Source organism: Ornithorhynchus anatinus, chromosome 7 (assembly GCF_004115215.2).
Source record: "Ornithorhynchus anatinus isolate Pmale09 chromosome 7, mOrnAna1.pri.v4, whole genome shotgun sequence".
Taxonomy (NCBI): domain Eukaryota; kingdom Metazoa; phylum Chordata; class Mammalia; order Monotremata; family Ornithorhynchidae; genus Ornithorhynchus; species Ornithorhynchus anatinus.
Window position 1 is genome coordinate 25,751,717 of NC_041734.1, and position 21,479 is coordinate 25,773,195.

At 46.0% G+C, this 21,479-nt stretch overlaps 1 protein-coding gene across 1 annotated transcript in view; it reads left to right on the forward strand.

Annotated features, from left to right (window-relative positions):
* Positions 1–21,479, forward strand: part of UNC80 (unc-80 homolog, NALCN channel complex subunit) — a 253,218-nt gene that overhangs the window by 46,777 nt on the left and 184,962 nt on the right. The window contains 5 exon segments of the mRNA XM_039912541.1: positions 5–273; positions 4,969–5,355; positions 8,499–8,645; positions 11,129–11,276; positions 16,822–16,970. Of these exon segments, the coding sequence (XP_039768475.1) occupies positions 5–273; positions 4,969–5,355; positions 8,499–8,645; positions 11,129–11,276; positions 16,822–16,970 (1,100 nt within the window).

The window sequence follows — 21,479 nt, forward strand, 5'->3', positions numbered from 1 at the left end:
GCAGTGCGATCCCAGATCTCCACGATAACTGTGGCGACTTTCAACACCACCCTGGCTTCGTTCAATGTGGGCTATGCGGACTTCTTCAGTGAGCACATGCGGAAACTCTGCAACCAGGTGCCCATCCCGGAGATGCCCCATGAGCCGCTAGCGTGTGCCAACCTGCCAAGAAGTCTGACCGACTCCTGCATCAACTACAGTTGTTTGGAGGACACAGAACACATTGACGGGACCAACAATTTTGTCCACAAGAACGGCATGCTGGATCTCTCGGTAATGACTCAGCCGGAGCAGGGTTGGGTAGAACCTTCCAGGGCTAGTGGGCCTGTCTGTGGAGGAGTGGTGGGAACCAGAGAGATATCCAAGGGTTCTGAGCAGCTCACGGTTTGGCCAGGGCCCTGGGGCAAGTGGGGTCTTTCCAGCTGGGCCACCTACCCCTGCCCCACCTCTGGGGAGTCGAACTGGAAGGTGAGATTAAGAGTGGGAGAAACAGAGAGGGAGGAAAGCAATCACCAGACTTTCCTCCTTCTGGCCACCACCACAGCCTTGACCCCCATGCCACCAGGGTAGGATAAGCTGAATCCTGATGGGAGGAGGGACAGGAAACCATCCTCTTCCCACAATCAGAAGGAAGTTACCATAGTGCTCTCCCAAACCTCCACTGCCCCCCTCCCAACACACACACACAGATTCACATATATCCCTCAAACTCACACCCATTTATATAAGCCCATGCATTCTTTTTTTTTAAATGGTATTTTTTAATCACTTACTCTGTGTCAAACGTTGTTCTAAATTCTGGGATAGGTGCAAGTTAATCAAGTTGGACATAGTCCCTGTCCCACATTGTGCTTACAGTCTAAATTGGAGGGAGGGGGATTTAATTCCCATTTTACAGATGAAGCACCTGAGGCACAGAGGAGTTAACTGACTTGCCCAAGGTCACACAGCAAGCAGTTGACACAGCCAGAATTAGAACCTAAGCTCTCTGACTCCCAGGTCTGTGCTCTTTTCATTAGGCCCTGCTACTTCTTAGTCTCACTTATAAGGTCTCATACACTTAGTCCCAACTCAGAGCCGACTGTGAGCCCATTGTTGGGCAGGGATTGTCTCTAACTGTTGCCAAATAGTACATTCCAAGTGCTTAGTTCAGTGCTCTGCACACAGTAAGCGCTCAATAAATATGATTGAATGAATAATCCCACACACACATACCCACATAATATCCACACACATCTCTCTCAGACACACATGCACTTAGAATTAGGACACATACATGTGCTCACACACACACACCCAGTCAGAGGGTCATGTTCATCCATTGAGAACATGCACTAGCAAAGACATATGCCCACTCTTTGGCATATATAGGCACATGCTCAGACACACACATAAATAGACACACTGTCTGATAAACATGTACCCGGCACTCTTGGACTAAGTAGAGATGGATACAGCAGGGTTGATGGGTGCCACTTCATTGCTTTTTCACTCCGATCTCCCTGTGCTGCACTCAGGCCCAGGGATGTCTTGTTGGGAGCTGAGTGTGTGTACCTGTGTGTTTGAGGCAGCGTGTCTGGGTGTGACTGAGCCTGACAGATTGTCTGGGTGTGTGGGAGTGAATGAGGAAGTATGTGAGTGAAGGGGTGTGTGTGACTCTGGAATTGTGTAGGTGTTGGATGTTTCTCAGTGAGTGTGTGGGTCGTGTTGGGTTTGTCTCTGTCAGCCTCTCACTTGCAGCATCTCTCTGCTCATTACTCCTAAGCAGGAGCAAGGATAAATCTATCATCAGGATCACTGGCATTGAGGTAAAGCCAATGGTGAGGAGCTTTTATCTGATGTGAATGTGGATGGACAACCACTGGAGTTTTTCAAGGAGTGGGGTGACAGATCCTGATTGATTTTGTAGAAAAATAATCTGGGCAGCAGAGTGACGTATAGACTGGAGTTGGGAGAGACAGGAGGCTGGGAGGTCAGCAAGGAGGCTGATGCAGTGATCCAAGCAGGTTAGGATGAGTGATTATAATAGCATAGTAGCAGTTTGAATGGAGAGGAAAGGGCAAATTTTAGCTATGTTATGAAGGTGGGACAGGCAGGATTTATGATGGATTGAATATGTGGGTTGAATGATAGAGAGGAGTCAAGGATAACATGAAGGTTGTGGGCTTGTGAGGCAGGAGGGATGGTGCTGTCATCTACAGTGATGGGAAAGTCAGGGGGAAGACAGGATTTGGGTGGGAAGATAAGTAGCTCTGTTTTGGACATATTAAGTTGGAGGTGATCGGAGGACATCCAAGTAGAGATGTTTGGAAGGCAGGAGGAGTTGAAAACTGAAGAGAGGGAGCGAGATCAGGGCTAGAGATGTGGATTTGAGTAGCACCTGCATAGAGGTGGTAGTTGAAGTCAACACTATTAACTGCATAATCCTGTGGTTCTGTGATGACATTGCTGAAACAAATGCCAGTTCTAGAGAGTGAAGAGGTAAATGTTTAGGAGTAAACAGAGGGTTGTGTTGATGTGAAGGTAGGCAGCTGTTGGTATGTAACAGTCTAGTTCATGTCCCCAGGGTCAGACAGCCACACGTGTTCTGTGTTCTCCACTGAATATTCAGGCAGGGCTGCAAGGAGAGGGAAGATGGCTTCTCAGCTGCAGCAGTTTGGGAGAGAGATCTTCATGTCCTGGCAGGTGTAGGCAATGGCTCCGATGTTAGATGTCCTGGGCCGCCTGAGGAAGCTTGGTAAGTGAGAGCTCTGTGTCCACGGGTGATGTTAGATGTCTTGGGCCAGCTGCCAGACTGCCAGACAGTGAGCTAGGCTTTCCAGGATCAACTGTGGTCCCCCAGCGTATGGCACAACCAAAGTCAAAAACAGCATTTTTAGAATGACTTGTTTTGGGCAGACCTTTTCTTCAGAGTGTGGGACCCAAGCAGCAGCTACAGTTTGGAAATGATGAGAGATCAAGCAAAATCAGCACCCTCAAAGAGCTTATGAGTAAAAGAAAAGGGAGATGGCTGGAATAGGTCCACTTGGTTGGGGCCCTAACAATAATAATAATAATGACAGCAGTAACTGTGGTATTCTTTGAGCGCTTATTATGTGGCAAGTATTAAGTGCTGGGGAAGATCAGATGCAACCCCCATTCCACGTGAGTCTCACAGACTAAAGGAGAGAGAGGATAGGCATTTACTCCCCATTTTCCAAGTGAGGAAACTGAAGCATTAGATCAGAGTCAAACCAAGATCCCCTGACTCCTAGTTCCATTCTCTTTCCTCTAGGCCACACTGCTTATTTGAACTCTACTGAGAGCTCATCTCCTCCAAGAGGCCTTCCCAGACTGAGCTTCCCCTTTTCCCTCTGCTCCCTCTGCTCCCCCTTCAACTCCCCTCAGCTAAGCCCCCTTTCCCCCCTTTCTCTCTGCTCCTCCCCCCTCCCTTCCCCTGCCGTCAGCACTGTGCTCATTTGTATATATTTTTATTACCCTATTTATTTTATTACCCCATTTATTTTGTTAATGAGGTGTATATCCCCATGATTCTATTTATTGCGATTAAGTTGTCTTGTTTTTATCCGTCTGTCTCCCCCAATTAGACTGTAAGCCCGTCGATGGGCAGGGATTGTCTCTATCTGTTGCCTAATTGTACATTCCAAGCTCTAGTACAGTGCTCTGCACATAGTAAGTGCTCAATAAATACTATTGAATGAATGAATGAATGAATGAATGAATGAACTCTAGCCTCGAAAGGGCAAAGCCCTCAGCTCTTTCTGCTTTATCCCAAGTGAGCAGAAAAAGTGAGGGAGTGGTTCCAAGCATAGTGAATTCTGGAATTTCCTCCTGGTTCTTGTCGCCCCGCCTCTAACTCCCACGTACAGGGTACTGGCATCTGAGCCATCGAGAAGGAAAAAGAAGAGGGAAGAGGAGGAGGCTGAGGAGAAAGAGGGGTGAATAGAGAGGAGGGAAAGAACATTGCATGAAGATAAGAATTTGAGAACCAGCATGGCCCAGTGGAAGGAGCGTGGGCCTGTGAGTCTAAGGACCTGGATTCTAATCCCGGATCAGCCAATTGCTTGCTGTGTGATGTTAGGCAAGTCACTTAACTTCTCTGTGCCTCAATTACCTTATCTATATAGTGGGGATTAAATCCTTCTTCCTTCAACTAGACTGTGAGCCCCATGCTGGGCAGGGACTGTGTCCAACTTGAAAAGGTTGTATCTACCCCAGCACTTAGGACAGTGCTTTACACCTAGTAAATGCTTAACCGATGCCATTGAATGAAAAACAACAAAAACCCCTCCAAATCATGGCCCTGGCAACTCTTTATCAATGCTCTGATTAGATTCCCTACCATAAACAGGAAATGGTGTCTCCCTCCAATCATGAAAGCATTTGGGTGAATGGATGAGATGATTCCTGTGATTAATTTTGAGACTTTTAATATATATGGGAAATTATTGAACTATAGAGAAGAAAAATAAGGTAAAACTAGAATTATGAGATGGGAAAAGAATGCAAAAAGCAATCTAGTTCCTCTCCTCAAAGGCTTCATCACCCTGCACTGCCCAGGAGAGGAACAGAAGCAGTGTGGCCTATTGGATAGAGAACAGGTTTTGGAGTCAAAGGACCTGGATTCTATTTCCGGCTCCACCACTGGTTTGCTGTGTGACATTTGGCAGGTCACTTCACTTCTCTGTGCTTCAATTACCTCATCTGTAAAATGGTAAAATATCCCATTTGGGACAGGGACTCTGTCCAATCCTATTGGCTTACGTCTACCGCCTGCCACACTGTCAGCATTTAACAAATACCAATACATTAAAAAAGAGAGACAGAGGACACAACTCCTTCGGTATAGTGGATTTCCGTAAGGACTGGGCCAGATATTTATTGAATTTCTTCTTGAACCCTCCTTGTGGGTCCCCCGAATATGTCGACTGACTTTCAGCCCATTTGACCCTTTGGCGTCTTCCCCAGGTGATTCTGAAGGCGGTGTACCTGGTCCTGAACCACGACATCAGCTCCCGCATCTGTGACGTGGCCTTGAACATCGTAGAGTGCCTGCTGCAGCTGGGGGTGGTGCCCTGTGTGGAGAAGAACAGGAAGAAGAACGAGAACAAAGAGGAGGCTGGAGACCGGAGGCTGAGCGAGGGCACCTTCCAGATCAAGGGAGCCTCTGGGGGCTCAGCCTGTGAATTTGGGGGTGCCTCCATTGGTGGAGCTGGAGATGGTGGAGGAGGAGGAGAAGAGGGAGGAGGTGGAGAAGCAGGAGGCGATGGTGGAGGAGGAGGAGGAGGAGGAGGAGGCGAAGGTGGCGGAGGTGGAGGTGGACCTTATGAACAGAACAATAAGAACCAGGACAAGGTAGGGCTAAAGTCCCTCAGACAGTCTAGGCCCCTGTGTTTATCTCTACCCCCTTGTTTTACTGTTTCTAGACCCTTACATCATTCCCCTCTTGGTTTTCTGATTATCGGCCACCTGAACCAGGCCTACTTCCTGATCCCAGAAAGCATAGCCTTAACGCCAAGGGAAATGTCCACTGAATCCCTTGGTGCCGGTTAGTTGAACTCTCTGCCTGAATCTCGGACGTGCTGCCACTTGGCAGAGTGAACAGAAGGCCAGTACACATTCCTGACTGCCAATCCCACATCCAAACATCCTTCCCCAATTTGCAGCTGTAGCTCCTCCTCCACTCCTCCCCAGTTGCCCAGACCCATCTCTGCCCTTGTTGCCTCCCTGCTTCTCTCCCTCATCTTTCCCTGTCCAACCTTAGCCCCCTGGCTCCTTCCTTTGCCGCTGCCACACATGAAGACTCCTGGCCCAGCACACTTTGGTCCCCTCCAGGACCCAATTTGGTGTAGCAAGCAATCATAACCCAAATGAACTGAAAATCACTTGTGGAGGTTGAAGCCAGTAAGACGTCAGAACCTAGTCCCTGGCAAGAACTGCATCTGTGAGTTGCCCTTCTCCCGAGTAGAAATCAATGGTTCCCAATATATTTTCTTCTTCTTTTTTTTTATTTTGGTGTATGTTAAGCACCTTGTATGTACCAGGACTGAATGAAGCCCTGAAGAAGATACGAGGTAATCAGATTGGACACAGTCAGTGTGCCCCATGGGGCTCACAGTCTTAATCCCTAGTCTACAGATGAAATAACTGAGGCACAGAGAAGTTAAGTGACATGTCCAAGGTCACACAACAGACCATTGGTGAAACTGGGATTAGTACCAAGGTCCTCTGACTCTCAGGACTGTACTCTTTCCACTAAGTTACACTGCTTCTCTGCTTTTCTTCACAAAATCCTTTTCAGTGATTGGTGAAATATCTAGATTGCTTTTTAGCCCTCTCCTACCATTACTTCACTTGCCTTCGTTAGGCCCCAGTAATCTTATTTTTCCCCTTTACTCTCTTCCTCAACACTCTTTTCCTCCTCCTCCTCTTCTGCCCTCTCCCTCTAAAACTGTGAGCCCCATGTGGGAGAGGGATTGGATCTGATCTGAATATCTTGTACCCAGCCCTAGACTTAGCACAAAGTAAGGTCTTAACTAGTACTTCAGTTATTATTATTATTATTGCTATTATTATCATCAAGATTATTATTACAATCCAGGCCCTTTTTAAATAACAATGCTGGTGGAAGAGGGAAGGGGGAGAGACCAGGAAGAGACCTGTGAGGAGCATCAGGAGTGAAAGAGGGCAAAGTAGTTGGAGAGGGAGAAAGAGGGAGAGAGATGGAAGGAGAGAAGGAGGGAGGAAGATGGGAAAGAGATGGGAGGGAAGGCCAAGGCCAGATTAACTTCTTGAGGGGCACAGGGCTGGAACATTTTGCAAGGTCCCCTGTCCTTTTCCCAGAGAGACTCTTCCCAGCCCTCAGCTTGAGAGGAGAGCTGGGATTTCTGCCACTTTGTGGCTGGAGTGAGGAGAGAAGAGCCAGGGGAGCTGGACCTGCATAGACAGGGCCCTGCTAGGCTTGGATTTTTGCCAAGAGCTGGGACATGGACCTCTTCTTTCCCCTTGGTGCCTGGGGCTGCAGAAGCAGCCTGGCTCCAACTCTGGCCATGGGGTGGGGCAGGAGGGAGAATGTGCAAGTCGTAGGGGAGGGAGGAAGCCAGATGGGGCAGATCCTCTGGCATATATGCCCAGACCTCCACACCTGCCCCTGCTCCATCCAGGACCCTCCCACACACATTTCCCTAGGGCAAGGTCAGAGAGCCCTGCAGAGTTGATCCACATGCATGATTAAACTTTATCTGCTGGCTCTGGGACATGCAGGCTCTGCTCTTTTGCCCCAAGCAGGAGCTGAGCCTCTTAAAGGGTAGTGTCCCTTCTAACAGCCAGCCACGCCTGGCAGCATGAGTTGCCTAATCCCTTGGGCTGTGCTCTCCTGGAAGGTTGTTGGCAATGATGCCTTGGTGACCGGTGGTGGCAACCCCTGGGGCCAGAGCAGAGCTGCCATGCCAGTGCACAATGGTGATGGGGTCATTGGAACAGGCTCTGAAGAGACCCAGTGCAGGAGGATCTCACTGAAAGCGCTGGATTCGGCCTATGAAGACATAACTTAGGGGTCATGCTATTATTTCTAATAATAATAACAATAATTGTGGTATTTGTTAAGGGCTACTATGTGCCAGGCACAGTACTAAATACTGGGGTGGAAACAAGCAAATCCCTGCCACACCTGGGGCTCACAGTCTTAGTCCCCATTTTACAGATAAGGTAACTGAGGCACAAGGAAGTTAAGCAACTTGCCCAAGGTCACGCAGCAGAGGAGCCCTATTGATTGTCAGTTCTTGCCCAGAATGTTATGGGCTCCTTGCTGTTGCCTCCCTGCACTGCCAGCAGCCTCGCATTTGAACTCTGCTCCTAGGCTCCACGGGGACAGGAGAGTCAGAACTGGGAGATAGGAGAGATGAAGAGACAGGCAAGACAGGAGAAATGAGAGAGAAGCCCTGAAACGTCCTGATATCTGGGATCCTTAGCAGGATCCAAAGGAGGGACTAGTGGGGACTTGTGCCAAGAGTTGGATTTTCCTCCTGCAGATCTGTTTCACAAGAAGAATTTTCCACTACAGAAAAATTCACTCCAAGAATATGCTTTGCCCCCACAGCACTGACTGCTTGGCTTTCAAGAGAAACCTGAGTGCCTTGCTTAGGGTTAAGTCCCCAGCCACCAGATCAAGAGATTCTGTCAAACTGCTGACCAGTGACGTGAACATACAGAAGTGGGATTGGGCTGACAGCAACCTCATTATCATTCCTCTACCCTTTGCTTCTGGCCCAAATCCAAAGAACCTGGGAGCCCAGATCAGCTGCTGTGGAGGGGACCGCAATTTTGACAGTGTGTATCGACACCCCACTTTTCAGGGTACACAAGCCAAGTTCACCATAGTACCCATCCATCGTCGGTTGGCATAAGATAACAGGGGAAGACAGGGCCCCTGCCCCCATGGACCGGGTCTCAATTGTGGTGGACAAGCAGTCTCTCTTTTTCTCTTTCATGGGTACTAGGATGAAAGCCCACCGTTAAGCACCCATAGGCTGGCGCTGACCATGCTGATCAAAATAGTGAAATCGCTGGGTTGTGCCTATGGCTGCGGGGAAGGACACCGCGGGCTCTCTGGGGATCGTCTGAGACATCAGGTATTCCGAGAGAATGTAAGAGAATTAAAGTGGATTCCATTTACCCCTTCCTACAGCTTAGAAATGAATCCCTCTGCGCTGAGCGTCCTCTGTTCTCTGTGACACTGTGTGTGCTTTATGGCGTTAATAAACACTGTCTGAAAGGAAAAAAAACTAGCCAGAAATTCCCAAGCATCTCACTCCCAAGCCTAGCAAGGTCTAATTGGAAAATGCTTCTGCTTCCTGCAGAATTCTTCTAGTGAACTGGGAGCATGAACTATGTTTTCAAAAGACAATCAAGAGATTAATAGTCTTAGCAAGAAGCAAACTTTGGAAATTCAATCTTACAAAAACATTAATCTGGCTACTGCAATTTTGTGTTTCCTCCAGCCAAATAGAATGTGGACCTGGGGTCTGTTTTCTACATATATATATATATATATGTATATATATATATATGTACATATATACAGAGCTATGGAAAATAGGCTATAGTTCTGTTATAAACCTCAGTCCTCTGCTTCAATCTGGTTAGGTCTTAGTGTGTCTCAGGTATGTGAAACTTGAAACTCTGCCACTAAGTATAGGGGGATTTGGTGAGAAAATATTGTGTCATCTTGCTTGGAAATTTGAAATTCTTGAATTTCACTTTGGCAAACTCCCAAGGGCAAATAAATTGAAGCTGGAATTGGAGATTTGCACTTAGATGGTTTAATTTAAGGCCTTGACTCACCAGTGCCCTTCCTGGTTGTCCCAGTGAGATAGGGGATCTGGCCAAGTCTCAAATCAGGTTTGCCTGGAGAATGAATCAGGTGGCAGAGCCTTCAGGGGATGGGGCAGAGTTTCAGGACAAGGCCAAAATTCAAAGCTAGTCCTCTTGTTCTTGGCAATTGACTTTCCTGAGGCCCTTTCATGCAGTAGTATAAGCACGTTCATTTCCAAAGTGACTCCATTGTTAAACTGTTCCTCTAGTTTGACTTACTTGTTTCTGGGGCTTAATCCTCTCGGGTCTTGAGTTCGGATTTAAAAATTCACCAGTTACTAGAGGGCTGATTTTTCTTCTGTTTCCACAGATGAATTTTTCTTTGTTTGACTTGTATTTTGCTTTTGCAATGTGATTGCATGCCTTTAAGTTTGAAATGAAAAAACTGCATAGGCCTGGAAAATGGTATCAGTGCATGGGAAAAGGAATATTCCAATGAAAGGAACTTTGCTGTTTGTCTTTATCAAGGTGGGGCTGGGAACAAAATCGGGCTTGAGCCACCACGTCCAGTAGGCTTTGATTTCCAGTCTTTCTAGAACAGGGGATAGAAGGATTATTGACATTAGAGCCAGTCAGTCAATCCTCAGTGGAATTTACTGAGCACTTACTTTGTACAGAGCACTTACTAAGCGCCTGATAGTGTACAATATAACAGAGTTGGTGGACATTGCAATATAACAGAGTTCATAGTTAGTATCACTGTCAAACTCCTCCTCCTCTCTCCTCTGGACAGAGATCTAGAATTCTGGGCATATTGGTAGATTCAAATGACAATAGGCCTGATTTGCTTACAACTAGGCTTTCCACCTAGACTTTCTCTAGCACTTCAAGTGTAGTGATGCCCATGGTCTTACTGATCTCTACCAGACCTGCAGCAAATTGCTCTGGAAGCTGTAAATCAAAACACCTCAAAAATGAACGAACAATGGAACTGAAACCCAGATCGAGTAGTTTAATTCCCCAGCAATGGCTCTGTGTGTGTCTGGGTGTTTGAGGACCTTCCTGATGCTTTGCATGTGAGTTTTGAAAATTCTCAGACTGAAAAATCATTGCATTTTTTCAAAATTCTCTCTCCAAATTCTCTTGAAGTAGTTAGAACATTTTAGCCAATTATAAACTCCAAGAGTAGATAATGAGTGTTTTTTAAAATATTTTTAGGGACAGCAATAACAATTTAGCAACTTTTCCTCAAGAATTTTTAGGTGGTTGGTAAGCATGAACATGAAGATCTTCCACATGAAGATGAAGATCTTCCTAGCTTCTTTCCAAAGGGAGAAGAACTCTGCCTTTTCCCAAAGAGGGCTAATAATAATTATGGTATTGTTAAGCACTTACTATGTGTCAATCCTTTCTGAGGTGCAGAGATTTTGAAGATTTTGAGGTGTTGGGGAAGCTGCCTGTTCAGATAAGATATTGCCCCGTTGGCTTTACAAATATTCCAGTCTCTACCTGCCCCCACAGATCACCAGAGGTGTTTCTGTCAGCCCAGAACATCGGGCTCAGATGAGAACGTGGTTAGCATATCAATCAATCCGTGGTATTTATTGAACACTTACTATGTGCAGAGCACTGTACAAAGAGTGTGAGAAAGTATAATACAACAGAGTTGGTAGACATGTTCCCTGCCCATGATGAGCTTACAGTCTAGAGGATGAGCTTACAGAATAAACAAACCCCCATCCCTGACTTAACAAAATGGTATCGGCAGCTCAACCAGATACTCTTGACTTTTTTTACTTTTCTTCCTTCATTGCAGGCCCAGAACTGCCTCACTAAGCTATACAAGCTGGATAAAATTCAGTTTCGACAAACCATGAGAGACTACGTGAACAAGGATTCCCTCAATAATGTAGTGGATTTCTTGCATGCTTTGCTAGGATTCTGTATGGAACCAGTTACAGACAGTAAGTACAATTGACACTCCTCCAGTCTTGGTTAGATTTTGGTCAGTCAATCAGTAGTATTTATTGAGTGCTTTTTCCGATTAGAATACCGTACTATGTGCCGAAAAAATGCAGTAGAGTTAGTAGACATGAACACTGCCCTCAAGAAGCTTACAGTCTATGGAGGGGACAGACACTAAAATAAAGGGCAGACAAGGGGAAAGAAACCTAGTTTAAAGTAAATATCAATACCATCATCAGTCATTGTGGGCAGGGGACCTGTCTGCTAATTCTACTGTACTCTCACAAGCACATAGTACAGTGCTGTGCACATAGTAAGCACTCTGTAAATACCATTGATTGATAGATTGGTATTTACTACCACTTACTGTGTGCAGAGAACTGTACTAAGCATTTGGGGGAGTATAATACAACAGAACTAATAGACCCGTTCCCTGTAGAAATGCAAGCATTGTGTAGGGAGTGGGTGAGATGAGCACCTAAAATTCCATAGGTGATGCAGTCGTTGGGGAAATAGGTTGGGGAGATGGAGCTTAATGAGGGAAGGCTTCCTGGAGGAGAAGTGATTTTAGAAAGGCTTTGAAGATAGGGAAAGCAAGTGGCCTGTCAGAATTGAAGTGGGAGGGAGTTCCAGGCAGTAGAAAGGGTGCAAGCAAGGGGCCAAACAGCAAGAGAGATCAGTTTGAGGCACCAGTTAGTAGAAGGATGTTAGAGAAGCGAAGTGTATGGGTTGCGCTGTAATGGGAGAAGGATGAGGAGAGAGCTGATTGAGGACTTTAAAGCTAATTTCTCCAGAAGACATAACTGATAGGAGAGCATCTGTCAGGCTGACTCAGGTTCCTAGAATCAGTCAATCACTGGTATTTATTGAGTGCTTATAGTATGCAGAGCAGTGACCTAAGCACTATTTTAAGATATTTGTTAAGCAGTTACTATGTGCCAGGCAATGTACTAAACACTGGGGTAGGTACAAGCTAATCAGGTTGGACACAGTTCATGTCCCACATGGAGCTCATAGTCTTAATCTTCATTTTACAGATGAGGTAACTGAGTCACAGAGAAGTTAAGTGACTTGCCCAAGGTCATACATCAGGCAAGTGGCAGAGCTTGGATTAGAATCCAGATCTGACTCCCAGGCCCGTGCTCTATCCACTAAACCATATTTAGAAGGTTATGCTAAGCTGCCTAAAAGAGTAAATCTGAATCTCCTGTTCCAGCTAAGCTAGAAGGGTCTCTGAGAGCCTTCTCCTCACAATCTTCTCCCAGCTGCCCCCTGCTTTCCGAGTGTCTCCCCACTGCTAGGGAAGTGCAGTTTGGCTTAGTGGAAAGACCACGGGCCTGGGAGTCAAAAGGACATGGATTCTAATTCTGGCTCCACTACTTATCTGTTGTGTGACCTTGGGCAAGTCACTTAACTTTGCTGGGCCTCAGTTTCCTCATCTGGAAAACGGGAATTGAGATGGTGAGCCCTATCTGGGTTAAGGACTGGGTCTAATCCAATTATCTTGCATCTATCCTAGCTTAGAACAGCACCTGGCATGTAGTAAGTGCTTAACAAATACCACAATTATTGTTATTGTTATTTAGCAGGGCAGTCATCTTAGGTAGGCAAGAAGGAACTCAGAGGAAGAGAAAAACAACATCTGATAGAAGAAAAGCTATAATCACATTTTAACCATGAGAGTAGACAACATAACTGGTGGATGCCTACAGAATGGTATACACTGTGCAAGTTGTCAGTGAATATGTGTTCCTTCCTCTTAGTTTTGTATAAACAGATGGGGCTCCTAGAGGAAATTTACCAGAGGTCTCTTTTCTATTGGAAAGTGTGCGGTGAAAAATATGAGCAACCCAAATGTATTTTTAATTCAGACGTTACTGTGAATTGTAATTTGATGTTGAGTTTGAGGTGACTAGAATGTGAAGCCTAAAGGGAGTTTGAACACACCTAAATGGAATCGTGGTTTGCTACATAATACCTGTGATAACAGCTGTTCAATTTCAAATACCAGAAAACCTAGCAGAATTTCCCTCATTCCTCCTGCTTCTCCCAGCTCTTCTAATGCCCCTTGGTCATTCCGTCGGCTTCCCCCAGCTTCCTGACCTCCCCTGCTCTCCCAAGACCAACTCTTCCCAGCCTCTCCTGAAACTTTCTTACAAGATGGACCTGGACTGCTTAGAAATGATTAATAGAGTAGGAGACTCATCTTGCTGCCAAATCAGGGTGGTGTTTGATGAGCCTAGAACCACCTCCTTGGATCATCCCCCGATTACACCTGTTTCATTTTCTAAGTGGAAAATGCCTTTGTCTCCAAGGAAATCCTGAGTCACCAAATCCATGTCACCAAAGAAAGATTATTCAGTCACACAGTGATAATGATGCCTTTGGTAGTGAGTTCAAGCTGTTTCATGGGAGAAATAAATCAGAAGCATCTGCAGAATTTCAAAGGAAGAGAGGGGGCTGGGGGGGTGAGGCCAGCCTTTCATTTCAAAATGATGGGTCTTTGGCTGTGATTTAGAAAATCAAAAGCGGTGAAAAAAGGACACCTGAAAGACAGTATAGCTCAATGAATGATTCAATGATATTTATTGATTGCTTAACTATGTGAAGAGCACTGTTCTAAGTGTTATGGAAAGTACAGTAGACATGATCCCTGCCCACAAGGAGTTTACACTGGGAGATAGACATTAAAATAAAAGAAATTACAGAAAAGTGAAATATTAGAGTAAAAGAATATTCACATAAGTGCTCTGGGGCTGAGGTGAGTATCAAAGCATCAAAGGCATAGGTGACGCAAAGGGAAGGGCATATAAGGAAAATGAGGGCTTAGTCAGGGAAGGCCTCATGGAGGAGATGTGATTTTAGAATAAAAAGCCAGTAATAAAATGACCCCATCCTCATCATCAGTGATATTTACTGAGTGCTTATTGTATGCAGAGCACTATACTAAGTACTTAGGAGAGTACAGTACAACAGAGTTGGTAGACAGGTTCTCTGCCCACAGTGAGCTTACAGTCTTTCTTTCATTATATCTGAGTTTTTTCTGGGAAGTGAGGCGACTTAAAAAAAAACTGTTGGCATGTTCATGTGGAAATGAGCACCACGGTGTGTGACTGGTTAATAATATTATTCCTACTGAGGGGGCTGGCTCCACTGGGCATGGATAGGAAGGAAGTGGGGACAAACTCAGAGAACTCTACCAATCCCTTTCTTGTTCTGCTCCAAAACCTTGGTCTAAGCACCTGAAGGGACAACTTGAGTGGGAATAATAATAACAATAATAATGGTACTTGTTAAGCACTTAACTATTTTCCAAGCAGTGTTCTAAGCCCTGAGGTGTATACAGGTAAACTGGGTTGGACACAGTCCCTGTCCAATATGGAGCTTACACTTTCAATCCCTGTGAAATGAGGTAACTGAGTCCAGAGAAGTGAAGTGTCTTGCCCAAGGTCACACAACTGACAGGTGGAGGACCTAGAATTAGAACCCAGGTCCTTTTGACTCTCAGGCCCATTCTCTACCCACTAAGCCAAGCTGCTGCCCCTGCCCCTTTGGGCTCAGGGCTGGGATCTCTAGCCAGCTGTGGCTCTCGACCCAGTCGGCCCACCAAGAGGTTAATCTGGAAGAGACTCAGGGTGTACTGTCCTGTATGATGCAGTCACATTTACATGGTGGGGGGGACTACTCTACATGTGTACATGGACCGCACACATATAGTATCTCCACAGTACTTATTGAGCGCCCCCTGCATTGTACTAAGCATTTGGAAAAGTACAACAGATAGAGGAGTCACAAGAAACGTCTAACTCCACCAAGGGAGACACAAATATTTCCACATGGGCCATTATTCTATAACCAGCTAGCTGACCTGATATGACATGCTTTTTTATGGTATTTGTTAACCGCATGTGCCAGGAACTGTACTAAGTGCTGGGGAAGTTACAAGCTAATTAGGTTGGACACAGTCCAATTTTCCACCCGGGGCTCAGAGTCTTAACAGATGAGGGAACTGAAGCACAGTGAAGTGACTTGCCCAGGATCACCCAGCAGGCAAGTGCCAGAGCCATGATTAGATCCTGGTACATGCTTTATCCACTAGGTCATGCTACTTCCCACAAGTTTGTGACATCACAATCAATCCCTCTCCTGTTCATGGACCAGATAGACTACATAAACTGGTCACTTCTGTACCCACACTGGTCCTACTGGTCCTACAGTTGGCTACATTGTGATCAGCCCCTCCCAAACAGGGCAGGGCAAAGCTTTTCTCAACCTTCCTTTGGGGCATTTTGACCCATCTCAACCAATTCTGATGCACAGGCTCACCTGAGCACTCATAGGGCAACAGCCTGTTACCAAGAACATATTTTTCTGGCTTTGGCTTAGAAAAGGAGTCGAACTAGGGCACAAAGCATATGATATTTTGCCATCCAAGATATTTTAGTTTTGGTTCAGTTTCTTCTGGGCTCTGGGTTCATGAAAGGATTAAGTCCAACCTCCTTGTGTTTGTCTGCAGGTCCTCTATTCAGTTTCTGGCTTATCTGGAGTCTCTGCTGAACCCCCTTCTCCCTCCTACAACTTTGATTTTGGTCATTTTGATGCTCATCAGTTCCGCTCTGAGAGGGCGAAAGGAAAAGAGATAGATATGGTGGAGTAGGAAGTTATGGCATTTATTAAGCCCCTATTCTGAAACAACCAGGACCTTTCTGGACTGGGGAAGCCTCAGTGACATGTAGTAGAAGTCAAACCCCACCTCTGATCACCAAGGTTACTGTGGAACGTTTTTTACTTAGTTTTACCAGCGTGCAAGGGAGTGACACGTACACACATTCACTCACTCCACTCTACCAAGGGTCCAGTACCAGTCTGTGGTCAAAGGATCCCTTTCTGTCAATGCTTCTTCTTTCTTTTTCCAAGTGCTGCAGTCTTCTGCAGCTTTCCAGTGCTGCTCTCCTGCTGCTTCTGCTGCTCTCAGCATGCTTCCTTCTTGCTTCTCTGCTTGCTTCTCCCCTTCCATACTGCCTTCAGGTGTCCCACTGCTGCATGGCCCCTGTGATTCAAAGGGGCCACCTTTTTAGGGGTCGCAGTTGTGGCTCTATGTGGCAGTCATTGATTGGTCTAGGCCCGTTACTGGGCAGAACAGGGAGAGAAAGCCCCACCTCCCTCCATGCTTCACCCCCACAGGCCCCCAATCATCTACCTCAAGTAAAGCCCATCAGTACCTTCTCCAGGCTTTCTTCCTTGTTGTTCATGGGATCACCAACATTCGCTAATAGGCAGCTTGTTGCAGGCTCACCACAGTGATGGAGATAGGACAATCAGGTAGGACATAGTGTATTTTGCATATTTAGATCTGGCCCAGCATGTCCATTATTTCCATCCCCAAATATAGTAAACCAGATAATAGTAACTTTAATGTCCAACAGTAACTATTTAATGTCTAAATAATAACTTTTCTTATTGTTGTGCAGAGTGGACCTTTGCTAGGTGGTCGCTTTGGGGTACGTATTATCTCTTAGCTTTAATCTCTCCCTTTCTTTTCAGATAAGGCTGGTTTTGGAAATAATTTCACCACAATGGATAACAAATCAACAGCTCAGAATGTGGAAGGCATTATTGTCAGCGCCATGTTCAAGTCACTGATCACCCGTTGTGCATCCACAACCCATGAACTGCACAGCCCCGAAAACCTGGTGAGGCCAACCCCGCAGACAAGACACTAAGGGAAGGAAGGGGTGAGGAAGGGGATTTAGTGGGCTTGGCATTGGTCCACCACTGACTCTCAGTAGCTCATAAGCAACTTACTTCGTTTCAGTGTGTCCCATCTTCCCATGCACAAAGCAATAGAGGAAAGAAATTATCTTCACTTACCCACCCATATCCCTTCCAGGGAACCTGTAATGGGGTCTGAAACCCTCAGAAAGACAAGGGTCTAGGATTTATGGATGCTTAATCCATCAGTGATATATACTGAGCACTTCCTCTGTGTAGAGCATTCAACTAAGCGCTTGGGAGAGTACGCTACAACAGAGTTGGTAGACACACTCCCTGCTCACAGTAAGCTTATAGTCTAGAGTAAGAATGTAATGACTGCTGTTATTATTACTACTGATAATAATGTTTTAATTATTTAATAAGTTTATATGTAATTATAATGAGCTATTATTAAACAATTTAAAGACAAAGAATTATTAGATAATTGTTCATTTCTACTGAAAAATCAGTGTGACTCTGGTCTAGCAATTGTTGTTCAGTTACTGAGTATTGCAAGGTGCTAGCTCATATTCATGGGAATTTGGATTAAGTAAACCAGAAGAGTCCTGGGATAGAAAGATTCTAGGCCAACATTAAAAGGTGTTGTTATTCCTTAATTGTGCCCAAGTAGGAATGTGGTTTGAAATGACGGACACCTCACTGATCTTTTGACCATACCTCAAACTGTAAAAAAAAAAAAAAGAGCCTATAAAAAATAGAACCTACTGACACCTGAAGATACATTGCTTGTCCCAACTCTCGAGGAAGTCACCAGAAAAGTCAGAGCCACGAAAGATTGGTGTAGAATCAATCAGTGGTATTTAATGAGTGCTTACTGTGTGCAGAGCAATGTACTAAGTGCTTGGAAGAGCTCAGTAGAAGTAGAATACATCTTCTGAAATCTAAGCATATGGAGAAGACACACTGCTTCAACACTTAGCTTATCCTCAACATGCAGAAGTCAGAGATGGCTTAGTATCTCAAGAATATCACCTTCACTCCCCAACTTCAGGAAAAAAGACAAGAATGGTATCATTATCTTGACCCCTCATTACTCTTCATTGCTCAAATTATCACAAGTCAGATATTAAAGATTGTTAACCACATGTCTCTAGGATGGGACTGTGGCTTTACCCCTCAATGTGGCATAGAAGTCATGAATTGTGCATCAGCCAATCAGGGAGCGCAAAGACAAAGACCTCTATTCAGTTTTCGAAAACTTTTCTTAAATACTGGAAGCATTGGAAAGAGCCCAGGCTTGGGAGTCAGAGGATGTGGGTTCTAATTCCACATCCAGTACTTGTCTGCTGTATGGCCTTGGGCAAGTCATTTCACTTCTCTGTATTTCAGTTACCTCATCTGTAAAATGGGGATTAAAACTGTGAGCCCCACGTGGGGCAACCTGATTACCTTGTATCTACCCCAATGTTTAGAACAGCGCTTGGCACATCAGCGCTTGGCACATGCCTAGAATTCCTTAACTCCCATTCTCTCCTAGACCCCCTCCAATCTGGCTTCCGTCCCCTCCACTCTACTGAGACTGCTCTCTCTAAGGTCACCCATGACCTCCTTCTTGCCAAATCCAATGGCTCCTACTCCATTCTGATCCTCCTTGACCTCTCTGCTGCCTTTGACACTGTCGACCATCCCCTCCTCCTCCATACCTTATCTCACCTTGGCTTCACGGACTCTGTCCTCTCCTGGTTCTCCTCTTACCTCTCTGGCCGATCATTCTCGGTCTCCTACGCTGGAGCCTCCTCCCCCTCCCATCCTTTAACTGTTGGAGTTCCTCAAGGGTCAGTTCTTGGCCCTCTTCTGTTCTCCATTTACACTCACTCCCTCGGTAAACTCATCTGCTCTCACGGCCTTGACTACCATCTCTACGCAGATGACACGCAGATCTACATCTCTGCCCCTGTCCTCTCCCCCTCCCTTCAGGCTCGCATCTCCTCCTGCCTCCGGGACGTCTCCACCTGGATGTCGGCCCGCCACCTAAAACTCAACATGAGCAAGACTGAGCTCCTCATCTTCCCTCCCAAACCCGGTCCTCTCCCAGACTTCTCTATCACCGTGGATGGCACGACCATCCTTCCCGTCCCGCAGGCCCGCAATCTCGGTGTCATCCTTGACTCGTCCCTCTCGTTCACCCCACACATCCTATCCGTTACCAAGACCTGCCGGTTTCACCTCTACAATATCGCCAAGATCCGCCCTTTCCTCTCCAGCCAAACGGCTACCTTACTATTACGGGCTCTCGTTATATCCCGGCTAGACTACTGTGTCAGCCTTCTCTCTGACCTCCCTTCCTCCTCTCTCGCCCCGCTCCGGTCTATTCTTCACTCCGCTGCCCGGCTCATCTTCCTGCAGAAACGATCTGGGCATGTCACTCCCCTTCTTAAACAACTCCAGTGGTTGCCTATCGACCTCCGCTCCAAACAAAAACTCCTCACTCTAGGCTTCAAGGCTCTCCATCACCTTGCCCCTTCCTACCTCTCCTCCCTTCTCTCTTTCTACCGCCCACCCCGCACGCTCCGCTCCTCTGCCGCCCACCTCCTCGCCGTCCCTCGGTCTCGCCTATCCCGCCGTCGACCCCTGGGTCACGTCCTCCTGCGGTCCTGGAACGCCCTCCCTCCTCACCTCCGCCAAACTGATTCTCTTTCCCTCTTCAAAACCTTACTTAAAAATCACCTCCTCCTAGAGGCGTTCCCAGACTGAGCTCCTCTTCCCCCTCTACTCCCTCTGCCATCCCCCCTTTACCTCTCCGCAGCTAAAGCCTCATTTTCCCCTTTTCCCTCTGCTCCTCCACCTCTCCCTTCCCATCCCCACAGCACTGTACTCGTCCGCTCAACTGTATATATTTTCGTTACCCTATTTATTTTGTTAATGAATTGTACATCACCTTGATTCTATTTATTTGCCATTGTTTTTACGAGATGTTCTTCCCCTTGACGCTGTTTAGTGCCATTGTTCTTGTCTGTCCGTCTCCCCCGATTAGACTGTAAGCCCGTCAAACGGCAGGGACTGTCTCTATCTGTTGCCGACTTGTTCATCCCAAGCGCTTAGTACAGTGCTCTGCACATAGTAAGTGCTCAATAAATACTATTGAATGAATTGAATGAATGAATGAACATAGTAAGCGCTTAACAAATACCTTCATTATTATTATTATTTTATTGAACACCATCTGTGTGAGAATTAGGTTCTGGCAGTTGCTAAGTAAATTTGCCTGCTGGATTAGTTCATTAAGATAGTGACATTACTTGATTTCTTTAATGGTTTTTGTTAAGTGTTTATTATGTGTCAAACACTGTTCTAGGCACTGGGATAAATATAACTTAATTAGGTCAATACACTCCCTGTCCCACATGGGGTTCACAGTCTAAATAGGAGAGTGAATAGGTATTTTTAATCCCCATTTTACTGTTGAGGAAACTGAGGCACAGAGAAGTTGAGACTTACCCAAGGTTACATGACAAGCAATTGGCAAAACCAGGTTTAGAACCCAGGTTCTCATATATCCAGGCCTGTGATCTTTCCACTAACCCACGCTGCTTCTGTGTAAGGATTGGCATGACCAGCCTGACCCATCCCTCATTCCTATCAGGTGGCAATGGGCTTGAGCTGTAATTCTATCCATGTTCAATTCTGTCTACAAAGCCATGCCGGAATATATATTAAGAGATCGTCCAAGAAACTCTTCCACCTCATGCCATGAGCATCAGTGAAAATCCTTGAGGGACATGTGGAAAGATAATAACAATAATGATGATAATGCTGGCATTTGTTAAGCGCTTACTATGTGCAGAGCACTGTTCTAAGCGCTGGGGTAGATACAGGGTCATCAGGTTGTCCCACGTGAGGCTCGCAGTTAATTCCCATTTTACAGATGAGGTAACTGAGGCACAGTGAAGTTAAGTGACTTGCCCACAGTCACACAGCTGGCAAGCGACAGAGCCGGGATTCAAACCTGTGACTTCTGACTCCCAAGCCCACGCTCTTTCCACTGAGCCACACTGCTTCTCATAATAATGTTGGTATTTGTTAAGCGCTTATTATGTGCAGAGCACTGTTCTAAGTGCTGAGGTAGATACAGGGTAATCAGGATGTCCCATGTGGGACTCACAGTTAATCCCTATTTTACAGATGAGGGAACTGAGGCACAGAGAGTTAAGTGCCTTGCCCACAGTCACACAGCTGACAAGTGGCAGAGCCGGGATTCAAATGCATACAGAGGGGATCACAACCCATTTTGCAGAATCAGTCCAGCAGTGCAGACTGACAAAAAGCAAGAAAGAAACTTAGGTAGTGTAAAAACCTGCAACAGGTAAACACTACCCACACCTCAAGATGACAACCAAGACCAAAAGCTGTTAGAGAGTTCCACTAGCCTGGGAGGCCACAGTCCAGTGACAACCAAGAGAGAGGCAGTAGAAACCTGAATCAAGAAA